This window comes from Cryptosporidium sp. chipmunk genotype I, assembly GCF_004936735.1.
Source record: "Cryptosporidium sp. chipmunk genotype I strain 37763 chromosome Unknown contig_32, whole genome shotgun sequence".
Taxonomy (NCBI): Eukaryota; Apicomplexa; class Conoidasida; order Eucoccidiorida; family Cryptosporidiidae; genus Cryptosporidium; species Cryptosporidium sp. chipmunk genotype I.
Window position 1 is genome coordinate 78,688 of NW_027125601.1, and position 12,571 is coordinate 91,258.

Genomic DNA, 12,571 nt, shown 5'->3' on the forward strand with positions numbered 1-12,571 from the left:
TAAATTAGTTTCCATTTAGTTTTAATTCAAGTTGAGGCCATTTGAATTATTAATACTTGATAGCCCTCGAACGTTTTATACGTTTTAGTAGGTGTTAGGATGTATCTCAAAGATATTCTGTAGTTCAATTTTAATTCGATTGAAGAATGTCTGAAAATAGCATTGAGATTTGCTCCGTGCAGGCTGCAACCTGCACAGAGTCTGAGATGGGGCAAGCTTTAACAGAAAATTTATTTAATTCAAAAGAAGATAGAGAGGGTTTGTGCTCTTTTGATGATTTTTTACTCTTTAAATCGTCATCTGATAGTAAAATTGAGAAGATTAACTATTCCGATTTTGTTGAAAATGATTCCGCAGACTTAGATGATAATTCAATTGATTATATTTCTAATCCAGATAAAATTCAAATGGAAGACTTGAACTTTACTGAAAGTACTTCAAGTCGGTACTCTAATGCTGATTTTAAATTAAAAAAAAGTGCTTCAAATAGTACTTTAGATGAGTTTAATAGAGGAATACTGAATGACGAACTTGAGACTGAGTATGTCAAGTTGATCCCGAACTCAGAAATGGTTTTTGCTAAATCATACGATAAGGAAATGAATATTGCAATTGGATTGATCGATGAGGTGTTAAAAATGAGAGATGAGTGGAATTATGAGCTACCTAAAATAGAACATGATCATTTAATAGCTCATAACTATGGGCATTTACAAGATGGAAACCCTGTAATAGATATTGAATCAATAACAGAGACTTTACCAAACAAGATAGATGTCAAATACGAAATGATTAATGGCATTTATAATATTAAATGGTACTCAAATAGAAATTTGCTTTACAACCCTATAACATTCAAAAAAATTAAGAAAACAGAATCAGCAGATATAAACTTGGACTATGAATTAAAAAATGATTTTAATGAACATTCTGGGGAGTGCCTATGTATAAAAAAAAGTTTTCCATTGTATGAAACTGAAAGTAAGTCTGTGCACGAATTCATAAGATGTTTAAGAAGAATAATGAGCCTGGTTCATAGTCCAATAGTAAAGAGTTTTACGTATTATAGATTAAAATTCTTATTACAAAGCTATCAGCTATATTCACTTTTCAATGGAAAATTTGAAAATGAATTGTCTAAAAAGAATATTAGAACTGGTTTTTATAATGTTTATAAAGTCGACACACATGTTCACCATTCAGCTTGTATGAGCCAACAACATCTTCTTAAGTTCATTAGAAAATGTTATAATTCAGATAAAGACCGTATCGTATTTTACAATCATGATAATACGCCAAGCACATTAGGACAAGTATTTAATAATGTTTTTGGCTGTGATTATCAAAATAACTCTATAGACCACTTAAATATGGATGCAATTAGGAACTGTTTTCAAAGGTTTGATAGATTTAACGAGAAATACAATCCATTCGGATCTAATTTGATGAGAGATATATTCTTAAAATACAACAATCCAATTAAAGGAAAATATCTTGCTAATATTACAAAGGAAGTAATTCAAGATTTAAAAGCTACGCATTATCAGTTTGTGGAATGGAGAATCAGTGTTTATGGTAAAGACAAGAGCGAATGGAAGACTTTGGCAGAGTGGCTTTATAATAATGGTTTGTATTGTAAACATGTGAGATGGATCATTCAAATTCCTAGGCTTTATAATATATTTCATAAAGATGGGTGCGTTAAATCATTCAGTGAAATGCTCGAAAACATATTTTCTCCACTAATAGAAACTTTGATCAATCCAAAAGATAATCCGCTGATTTTTATTTTACTTTCTAATATTGTTGGTTGGGATACAGTAGATGATGAAAGCCAGCTAAGTAAGTATTCAATGGACAGCCCAAACTTTTGTTATCCAGAATATTGGAGATCATGTGATAATCCGCCATACTCTTATTGGGGGTTTTATCTCTATAGTAATATTCGAGTGCTGAATCAACTTTTATACTCTAGAGGCTTAAATCCGTTGATGTTCAGACCTCATTGCGGAGAAGCCGGGAAAATTTCACACTTAGCTACAATGTATTTATTAGCTGATTCTATTAACCATGGAATATTGCTGAAGAAAACTCCAGTACTGCAGTATTTATACTATTTGAAACAAATCGGTATTGCAGTTTCCCCTGTTTCTAACAATGCGTTGTTTTTGGAGTTGATGAAAAATCCATTCCCAAAGTTTTTTAATGTTGGATTAAATGTCTCGCTTTCAACCGATGATCCCCTCATTTTTCACTTCACGGACGAATCTCTTCTTGAAGAGTATTCCATTGCCTCCCATATTTGGAAATTAAACAATATTGACCTTTGTGAAATTGCAAGAAATTCAGTTCTTCAGTCTGGGTTTTCACCAAAATATAAAGCAAGTTGGTTGGGTATAAAAAACTATAGTCACCTAAACAAATCATTATATAATATTTTAAATGATTTTGAGCCTTGCGAAATTAACGATATTTCAAGGTCGAATGTTCCGAATATTAGAATCCAGTTTAGAAAAGACATGCTTAAAGGCGAAATGGACCTCATTAATAAGTATACAGTTTCAATTGATAGAATTGAAAATGCAATAAACATTGTGAAAAATTTAAGGCTGAAAAATATTTCGGATAACATAAGCAAGGAGGGAGTTAAGCGTAATCCTAATTCTTCGATAAAAAACTTTCCCGTGAGTAATGATTGATTTATTGAGTGATTTTACTTAAGATCAACATTGAATTGATTTTACTATTATACTTTGCTGCCTTATTATACAAACTAAAAATGCCTTACCGTGCTCGGATCAATTTCAGATAAATTTGTCTTAATGAATATTGTATAAACAACTAGAGAAGATAGTATGGAATATCAAAATTCATTATTCAGTATAAGATAATCAATCGCGCGTTTTTTTGAAAATAGAACTTGTTCAAACAAACTCTATGCAGTGATTTATTTATATCTCAATTTAAGGAAAAAACATTTCATTTGCATCTTTAAGGATTCAAGCGCCTTTCTAAAACTTATTAAACAAATATTTTTTGTGTTTATTTTGAGCAAAATCCGGTACAGATCCGGACGTTTTAGGAACTTCGCCCCCTTATAAAATAATTACGTGGAATTGAATACATTATTTGATTGGGTGGACTATTTTTTTTTGTTTAGCTTGGAAAAGATTAAAATGTATTTTTTTTTGGTATTTAACAAAAACCGAGTAAAAAGTTACATTTTGCAAACATTTTTTTTTTCAAGCTGGCGGATAATTTCTATTAATTTTGTGGTTAGTAAAATGTACCAGCCATTTGGGGGTAGTGATTTCTTTCATGTTTTTTTCAATGGTAGTTGGTGCTTGATTAAAATTGTGAATTATTAACTATTTGTCAATTTCCTATTTTTTCGTTTCGTTTGATTTTTTTTTTTAAAATATTCATGTTATTGTTTTTTAACAATTATACAAGACTGGGGGTTGAATCTATTGCGTACGGAGATTTTAGAAAATAGTAAATTAAAAAATTCCTTTAAATGCTGATTCAAATATTAAATTTTGTCTGATTAATGCAAGGAAAAGATCCATACTATAAAGCTTTCAGGTACGAAAATTAATCGATTTTTTAATTAAATTTTAATCAACATCTATTATTATTTTAGTGAGCTTGAACATATTTCAGAAAATTTAATTCAGCAATGTAAAGATTATAAGGAGAAGGCAGATAACATTTCTAATTACAGTGAGCATAAAGAAATTAAATGTTTGTATGAAAAAATTAATGCAGAAATTGAAAGCTTTGAAGAGATTTACAAAATATTAGATAATATAATAAGTAGTGTTAAAAAAAATCCTGAAAAATTTCCCGAAATAAATAAGGATGAGATAAATAATAGGGAAAAAAATTTGAAAGATAAGTATGAAATTATGATAAATTGTAAGAAAAAAGTAAGGCTAATATATGCTAATGCAAAAGAAAGGGCAATTCAGAATCAACGAAGAATAAATAGAGACTTTTTGTTAAATAGCCATGCATCAATAAATAACTGTGATTTAGAACACGACTTTTATAATATTGGAATCTCAAATAAGGATGAGAATTTAGAATATATAAATCAAAATACTAAAAAGCTTCACAATGCAGCATTAATAATATCTCAGGAGTTGAATGAACAAAATAATTTAATAGAAGGAATGGTATACGAGGTGGAAAACGAAAGTAGGTTATAAATTTAATTTTATCTGTTATTAATATAATTTTTTTTTAGATATTAAGTTAAATTTCATTTTCGATAAGATGATGAAGACTATAGGAATATCAAGTAAGTTGTAAAATAATTAAACTATTATTTAATAATTATTCCAATTAAAGCTTGGAAGGAATTAAAATTGTTTACTTATCTTTTTTTTATTTCTGCAATTTTATTTGTGATAATTCTTATTGTGTAATTAATAGAAATGGAAATATAAACAATCAAATTTTAATCATTTAATTTAGTTTTAGAATTTCATATTTTCTATTATATGGTCTAAAAGTTGGAAATTATTTCCTAAAAGAAAATAGCCCCAGTTTTCAAAACAAAACATCATTAACTGATGTGAGAAAAGCCTGTGTATTTTATTTTTAAACAATACGGAAGTTTTCATCCAAACAAGTTTGTCTAAATTACCATTTGAGCTTTTATTAATTACATTCAACTTTTTGTGATTTAGAAAATTGTGATATTTCTCTTTAACTAAATTAATCAGCTTTCTTCTATTTTTTATCATGTTCCTGTAGTATATTTCATTTTTATTTTCATAAGGTTTCTCATTACCAGAATCAATTACTGTTATCCATTCAATTAGATTGTCTTCCTTATCGTCTTTTACATTATTGGTATTAGGAACGAAATTTGAATTATTTTTAATATTCTTTGGATTAGATTGGTAGTTTTTTTGAAAATGTTTAGGTCTGTTAATTTTATCTGTTTGGTACCTTCCGCTAAATTCATAGATATTGAATGATACTAATGAAAAGTTTTCATTATCTATGCAAAAAGGTAGGAGGGATGCTGAAGTTGGTGGCACTAATAAATCTCCCTTTAATGATCCAATCGTATGTCTGTGTTTGAACCAAGAAAGAGGATTAATCATATTCATGTTATTCATCATATCGGCTATTAATGGGTTATTTTTATCCATCAATAGTAGTTGCGAAATGGTTGGTAACCACGAAATCCACTTCCATGGAAATAATACTTTAAGAATTTCGAATCCAAAGTAAGTACAATCATCACTTAGTACGCCTTTGTGCGGAGTGCCAATAGAAATGAAATTCATTGGTTTGAGCCCACCTATTAAACCTGTACTATTCTCCGATTGAATTTCTTGTTTATTTAAAGGATAATTACTCAATAAGGGAAGTACTGCCCTATTATAGAGACCTCCAAGGCTATGGCCAATGAAGGATATTTTTTCTAAAGATGGCGTTTTTATGATTACTTGTTCTATTTCTTTTGACATTCTTAAAGCTCCGTTTTCAATACCATCAGATGTTATGAAAATGCTCCTGAAATATCCCCAATTGGAGTGGATTTTATAAATTAATACGCATTCTGGTTTTTGCATTTGATTATTTTCAGGCCATTGACTATTTACCAAAATATTATATTTATTTAAAATTCTTTCCGCAAGAACATCCATATTTGCTGGAGTTCCTGCCCACCCATGAGTCATTACTACAATGTGATTTGGGTCGTTACAATTGGCCCTGATCTGATTTTTGCCCTGAGTTACAATACTGATCAAAGAAACCACAATGCAAATAATAATACTTGATATAAGAAAAGTTATTTCCAAACTCATTCCTTCATTTGAGTTTTCCAAAAAAGTTTCATTACTCTTAAAATTACTTTTATATTTATTCTCAGGTAAATTGTTTGATTTTTGTTCTTTAAAGGATAGCATTTTTTTTTTGAAGAATTTATTCAACTGATTTTTTTTTTCAAAATTGATCTCGGTAATCTTTATAGCTTTATATTATTTACTTCAATTTAAAATAAATAATGAGCCAATTAATTTGGGTTGGTTTTGATAATATGATGAATTTACAATGACAAAATCAAACAAAAAAAATGAAAAATAGTTGCTTTAAAATTGTTCTTAACCACTCATTGTTTTCTTAATTTGGTATTGTAGTTACAATGAATTTTTAAAGTTAAAGAACAACACAATTATAATGCAACTCTTTATATCAGTCATCATTACTTGTATTCAATTAACATGCAATATATTTTTTTAGCATTACTGAACATAGCTCGGTAAAAAATGACTTAAAGTTTGCATGTAAGTGGCGCCTAGCAGGACAATCATTGCGAAATTAAATGAGTGGGTTAAATATAATGCAGTTATAAAAGCAAATCAATAGATTATTTTCTCTATTAATATTAAGAACTAAATAAGCAAAAATAAGAATTAATTATTTAAATTGTTAAATGTTCCATTCAAATTCTGTTAATAATGGAAGGTGATCAGATGGTCTTTGAGGATTCGGTAGAGACCAGTCAGGTAGTTGCAAAGCAGCAGCTTCACGAATAAGGGCCTCTTCATCTAAAAGTTCAAGAACTCCTCCGAGTCTCAGTCTTTCATCAGTGTAGAACACATAATCCAGACATCCAAGATAGTTTGGCGTGTAATTTGTAAAAACAGGCTCAAGAGATTCAGTCGATGAAACGAGTATGCTTGGGTTATGACCCTCAACCATGGCTTTTGCCATAGAATATGCACTGCGTAACCTCATAGAATGCCCAAGTTGGAGATCAGAAAGGAGCCCATAACGGTCCATAGCAAGGTCTTTGTGCGTTTTTTCACAAGTTCCGGTTGCCAAAAGACGATATAAAGCACTATCAGGCGTGCTATTGAAATCACCACAAATAATGAGACCAGGTAATACAGGCTGTCTCCTATAGCAGTCATGTAGATATTCTTCTAAGACTGATACCAGAGTTTGGGCCTGCCAAATTTTTACATCATTTGCTTCTGGATTTGCAACTATGTGTGTATTGGCAATAATAACTTGTAGTGGCGCAGAAGAATTCATCGGTTTTTTTGAAGAGTCAGATTGAATTTGATTATTTGAGGAAGAAATTAGTACTCCAGATTGATTTTGAACACTGTTTACCACCAGGTTAGTACTACTCATTCCAACAATTCCTCTATTGTTTACTCCTGATGAATTTCCTGAAAGTTGATTGTGAATGGGATGATTTGAATCTGAGCCAATTGTGTCGTTTTGACGATATTCAAGAAGGATGACAACTGCAACATTATCTTTAAGTAGTCTTTTAATCGCTGCGGGATTATTCTTAACTTCAGATGGGAGGGTTCTATGCGTAGCTTCTTTGATAAGAGCGGAAAACTCTAAAGAATAGTTTTCCTTAGCAATAAATTTATTTGTTTTATAGAACGTAGCACATCCATCCATAGTGTATTTCCCATCCTTTCTTCTTCCACTCCCAGACGTGAAAATCTCTGTAGTTTTTTGTTTATAAACACCCTCGTAACCGTATTGTTGTAATACGGGCTTGAAAAAGTCATCAAAATGCTCAGTTTGAACTTCTTGGAGACAAACAATATCGGGTTGATGGCTCAGAATTTCAACGATAATTCTAGTTTTACGGTATGACCATGAAAGCATGTACGCATCACAGTGAGGAAATGCTTCTTGGCTGGCATATATTTCTGCAAGAATATTCCAAGAAAAGACTTTAAATCTAGAATTACTAATAGCTGTGCATGTATTTTGATTGGCTCCAACTCCGTTCATTTGGCTAGAAGGAACAGTTAAAATGCATCTTGGTGGAGCTTGAGGAAGATTTGGAACACAACAGGCTGTAATGATTTGTGAATAGGTTTCCGAAGAATTTCTAGCTTCAGATAGAGATCTCTCAAAAAACTCTGAATTTCGGTCTGATCCTGAATTAAATACTAGAAAGACTTCCAATTTCAATTGATGCCCTACATCCTCCGAAACTGGTAAATAATTTCTCTGGTCACAAACTGGAGTCCACTCTTCTTGATCTGTTGATATATGAACTAGTCCTGTCTTCAAAAGGAGTGAAACATGGGCATCATCTCTGTCTCTTAAGGAGTTGTCTGGATCGTTGAATTGAAACGGTCTACAAGGAACACCATATGTGTGGCTATTTGGGTGTGGAGATATAGGGCTCATTCCCCTAACTTCGTAAAAGCGCCTTAATTGAGCAAATCCTTGTTTATAGCAGTTAACTCCACAGAAGCATCTCAATGTTGTAGCACATTGTAGCATTGCAACTTGGCTCGGATGGAATGTACACACTGCACGAGATGGACCTCGACTCCAGCGGTAGTAAATACTCGCAGAACCGTTTATTACAGGGTTTTCCGGGTTTTCATCGTCATCATCCCAAAGCTTACCCATTTTATCTCTTAAAATTACGATGGGTTGTAATTCACAACTTTCTACCGGAGTTATTGGAACTTTTTTCCTAGATGAAACATAAACCAAATCACATCTATAAATCTCTACTTCATTTTTGTTATTAGAGCAATTTCCAGAGTTTTTATTAATAATAAGTTCTTTTTCTAGAGGCCTCCTTTCGAGATCTCCATCCCCCTTCATGACAGAAGTTAACTCTTTATTTTTTCTATGATTTAACCTGGAGTTCTTCTCATCTAAAATATTATTGGTTTGCTGGTTTGTTAATCCAATTCTTTCTGAGATTCCCCTCTCAAATCTTGCTCCATTAGATTTTATTTCAAAACCTTTATTACTATCATCAATAATATTTACAATCTTATTCATGCTTAAAAAAATTCAAGAACAAGATTTAATAAATTGTGATCACCCGACCTTTTGTAGTAATATTAAGTATATCCTAGAAGTTCACACCCTTTTTAATATACTTGCAATATTAAAGTTTCAAATAATTTAATTCCGGGTAGTCACTGGCATAATTTATTAATCATTACTTTTAAATATCATTCGAATATTAAAAATTCGACATCTACTACCTATAGATAATAAGCTTTTATCTTTATTATCTGTAACTAATTGTTATTTTATATTGCAATTTTTGTGTAACTTTTGTTTATTTCAACATTCCTTTTTCCTCTTATTTTCAATTGTTTTTCATTTTGACTAGACAAGACGTGCGCCCTTATGTATTAGAAGTTTAATGAGTACCTAGTACAATTAATTTGAAAGGTTACAGACATTAAAAATAAAGCACGGAAATAATTACTTAGATATGTAATCAGATTATAACATCGATCTATTGAATGATTTTAAAGCTAATGCTAAATTATAGTGAAGTAAAAAGTGCTTATTTTCACTATAATTTATTTAATTGGTATCAAATAAAGGGATTCATATTAGAAAGCAATAGTATAACAACGTAAATATAATATTGGTATCTGTTACTCTGAGATATTAATTGCTATGGAAGGTTTAGTAGTGCTTTGAATTAATCTTCGTAATATTCATTATAAATCCGAAATATATAGTCAACTACGTTCAGGCAAGGTTATTTAGGTATTCTTTTATAAGCTCATTGGAAAGCTTTAATTTATATATAACGTTTCCGTTCTTGTTTTCGCTATCATTTAAAAATTGCTTTGATAACACATTATGAGAGAACAATTCAATTAAAAGTTGGGAAAGAGAACTTTTTGTTGTGACAATCATAGAGGATTTAAGACTTTTTAAAAGTTGATCTTCAGCAGCATATCCATACTTGAGTTGTAAACTGGCAATGGCATTTGCAACTTGAATATGACTAGGCGTTAGACAGTTTAGTATTGAGTTTAGCTGCTCTAATTTACATTGTTCATGGGAACCATCAGAAAGTGTTCCTAACCATGGTGGAAGCTGGCCATCATACAAGTGATCTAGCTCTACATCATATTCCTCAAATGTAGATACTTTTAAGTATAAAAAATTCATTTTACAGCGCATCGAATTGTTCCAAAGAAGAGGCCATCTGATATTATCTACTGAGGCAATTACACTCATGAATGGGAGTTGTGACAGCTGCGAGATTGCAGGTAAATATGGTCTAATTGACATACTATCTATACTGTGTATTACTAAAAAAATTTTTTCGCAGCATGCATTAGAATTTTCGTAAAATAATTGAATCTTTGCAATCATTGAATCAATACTGTAATCATTACCATTCAAATTATTGTGAGATCTAGTGCTATCATTTTTAAAATCTTCTGTGTGGTCTAATGTTTTTAACAATTCAGTTAAGCAAGTTTTGAATTTAATATTCTTAAAATAGCCCCTTATAGTCAAAGAAATGTAGTTTCCATTTACTTTTTTTTTCACAAATTCATCCAAGAAGTTCTTTTTTGAACCAAATCCATATATTAATACACCAAATCCCGACAAAGACCAAGTTAACAATTTTTCGTATGCGGAATTCCAATTTAATCTTTTTTCTTTCCTAATTTTATTAAGTTTTTTTTCAATAGCCACATTTCTTTTTTTTAGCAGTTGCAAGTCGACCTCAGGAAGCTCTTCAATTAGAGTTGTGCTTGAATTATTTTGAACCAAGTAATCGGAAAATGTTCCTCTCATTTTAGATCTCCGAATAAACTGATTTACATATGAAATTTATTGAGATAGATTGTCAATTTTAGTTTTAGCTTTATTAATAAAGATAGCTTTATAACTTAATTTTACTAAATTTACTTGTTGATTATTAATAAAGGAGAGCTGAATTACAACAAATAAAAAAAATTTTTTTTAGATATACAACTTTATCAATTAATTTACTTAAATTTGTAATTAGATTTTTGTGTTGTGTAGTTATCGTTTTGTTTAAAACATGTAATACTTATATGTGATCATTCTAATTAGTAATTAAATAATTAATCCCACCGCCAAAAAAGTCTTAGCTAACTGGCGCTAAAGCTTTGTCTCATAAGAGGTACCAAATACTATAAGGTAAAATTTATTTAGCCATATAAATAAATTTATACTTAACGTTAGTCAAAACAACAGCTAGGTAAATAAGGAAATTTTATTGCATTAAGTAGGCAAGCATATATAATTTCGCATTTTTCTATAAAGTGGGAAAATTACGTATATTACTTTTCTCTATTTTATCATTATTATTTGTTAATATAAAAACCCTAGTGGTTTTCAGAAATAAAGCAAAATTAGCATCTATAAACAGAGTTTTAGTTTCCCACGTGTTTCAACAACACCAATTATTAAAAATATGCAGGTTGAGCAAACATATTTGATGATCAAGCCAGACGGTATCCAACGTCAAGTTGTTGGAGAAATAATTTCTCGATTTGAGAAACGTGGATACCGTATTGCAGCAATGAAGTTAACCATCGCTACCCCAGCAATATTGGAAGAGCACTATGCTGAACACAAGGGCAAACCATTCCTTCCTGGCCTAATTGAAAAGATGACAGGCCCAGTCCTTTGTATGGTATTTGAGGGTGTTGACGTTATTGCCCAGGCTCGTAAGATGATGGGTTCGACTCGCCCAGGCGAAGCTTCTCCAGGTACAATCAGAGCGGATTTCTGTCAACAAGCTGGCAGAAACTTAATCCACGGATCGGATTCTGCCGAATCTGCTAAGAGAGAAATTTCACTTTGGTTCAAACCAGAGGAAATCCAGTCATACAAACTTGTACTGTCTGACTATATTTTTGAGTAAATGACATAGAAGGAAATTTAGAAAATGAAATTTAGAACTAGGTTACTAGAATTAATTTTGTTTTCAAACATTCAATTCTCTTAAGTTCTTTTAGAAAAGATTGTTATTGTATGGCTTTACTAACTTGCATCTTATATTATCTAGCAAAATTTCTGATAAATGCTTGATTAGACTATTTGATGCTGCAATTGATAGTGTAATTGGATGAATCTCGTCTAGTAATTTATTTTGAGAAATACCAGTACCTTTATTAGTAATACAAGAAAAAATATTTTTTTCTGTCGTATTTATAACTATTGTAGAGCAACTAATGCATTGCTCAAATTCTGATTGTGTAGGGTCTAGCATTAAGTGAGAAATATCTTTTTCCCCGTAAAAATGACTAGATTCAGCTATTGAGACGGCTAAAGGAAAAAATTCCATCGGGATCCCGGAGTCAATGAGAGCGAGAACCGCTGCATTGAAACATACTGGTAAGATCGGACCATCTTCTGATACAATTTGAAGTGCAATTGAAATAACGCATCTAGAAAAGGAGCTGAAATCGATTACCTTTTCAAAAAGTCTTAAAATATGATATTCAATCAGTTTGTGTGATTCCTGGGGCTGGCCAATTCTGGGTCTTAAAATTACTTCTAAGTAGGATTTACACTTGTTACTAGATACCTCTTCTGGTCTCCAAACAGTTGCTATCACTCTAGAAAGACCAATAGAAAATTCTGCAGAGCCATTTAAACTGTTGAAAATACCTATATTAGCAGATATTGCACCGCATTCCAAATTAGTCCTTCCATCATATCTTATGACCATTAACTTAAAATTAACTTATAAACAACGATATTTGCTTGATAGTTATTTATTGTTTCATAATAAAAAAGTTTTAAAAAA

General features: G+C 30.9%; 7 protein-coding genes across 7 annotated transcripts; 3 read left to right on the forward strand and 4 right to left on the reverse strand.

The window, feature by feature from the left end:
• Positions 1-146: 146 nt before the first annotated feature.
• ELE39_002885 (AMP deaminase) lies at positions 147-2,699 on the forward strand (the record flags this gene model as incomplete). The annotated part of the gene is made up of 1 exon (XM_067345989.1): positions 147-2,699. The coding sequence occupies one exon, from the start codon at positions 147-149 to the stop codon at positions 2,697-2,699; it is 2,553 nt and encodes an 850-aa protein (XP_067200916.1).
• Positions 2,700-3,550: 851 nt separating this feature from the next.
• Positions 3,551-4,314, forward strand: ELE39_002886 (uncharacterized protein; the record flags this gene model as incomplete). The annotated part of the gene is made up of 3 exons (XM_067345990.1): positions 3,551-3,585; positions 3,644-4,200; positions 4,250-4,314. 3 exons carry the CDS (start codon positions 3,551-3,553, stop codon positions 4,312-4,314), a joined length of 657 nt encoding a protein of 218 aa, XP_067200917.1.
• A 167-nt stretch (positions 4,315-4,481) lies between these two features.
• ELE39_002887 (uncharacterized protein) lies at positions 4,482-5,930 on the reverse strand (the record flags this gene model as incomplete). The annotated part of the gene is made up of 1 exon (XM_067345991.1): positions 4,482-5,930. The coding sequence occupies one exon, from the start codon at positions 5,928-5,930 to the stop codon at positions 4,482-4,484; it is 1,449 nt and encodes a 482-aa protein (XP_067200918.1).
• Positions 5,931-6,453: 523 nt separating this feature from the next.
• On the reverse strand, positions 6,454-8,805 carry ELE39_002888 (endonuclease exonuclease phosphatase family; the record flags this gene model as incomplete). Its single annotated transcript, XM_067345992.1, has 1 exon — positions 6,454-8,805. The coding sequence occupies one exon, from the start codon at positions 8,803-8,805 to the stop codon at positions 6,454-6,456; it is 2,352 nt and encodes a 783-aa protein (XP_067200919.1).
• Positions 8,806-9,516: 711 nt separating this feature from the next.
• On the reverse strand, positions 9,517-10,584 carry ELE39_002889 (origin recognition complex subunit 2; the record flags this gene model as incomplete). Its single annotated transcript, XM_067345993.1, has 1 exon — positions 9,517-10,584. One exon carries the CDS (start codon positions 10,582-10,584, stop codon positions 9,517-9,519), a length of 1,068 nt encoding a protein of 355 aa, XP_067200920.1.
• A 646-nt stretch (positions 10,585-11,230) lies between these two features.
• Positions 11,231-11,683, forward strand: ELE39_002890 (nucleoside diphosphate kinase; the record flags this gene model as incomplete). Its single annotated transcript, XM_067345994.1, has 1 exon — positions 11,231-11,683. One exon carries the CDS (start codon positions 11,231-11,233, stop codon positions 11,681-11,683), a length of 453 nt encoding a protein of 150 aa, XP_067200921.1.
• Positions 11,684-11,773: 90 nt separating this feature from the next.
• Positions 11,774-12,493, reverse strand: ELE39_002891 (RPR46-like RNAse PH domain; the record flags this gene model as incomplete). Its single annotated transcript, XM_067345995.1, has 1 exon — positions 11,774-12,493. One exon carries the CDS (start codon positions 12,491-12,493, stop codon positions 11,774-11,776), a length of 720 nt encoding a protein of 239 aa, XP_067200922.1.
• Between the last annotated feature and the right edge of the window lie 78 nt (positions 12,494-12,571).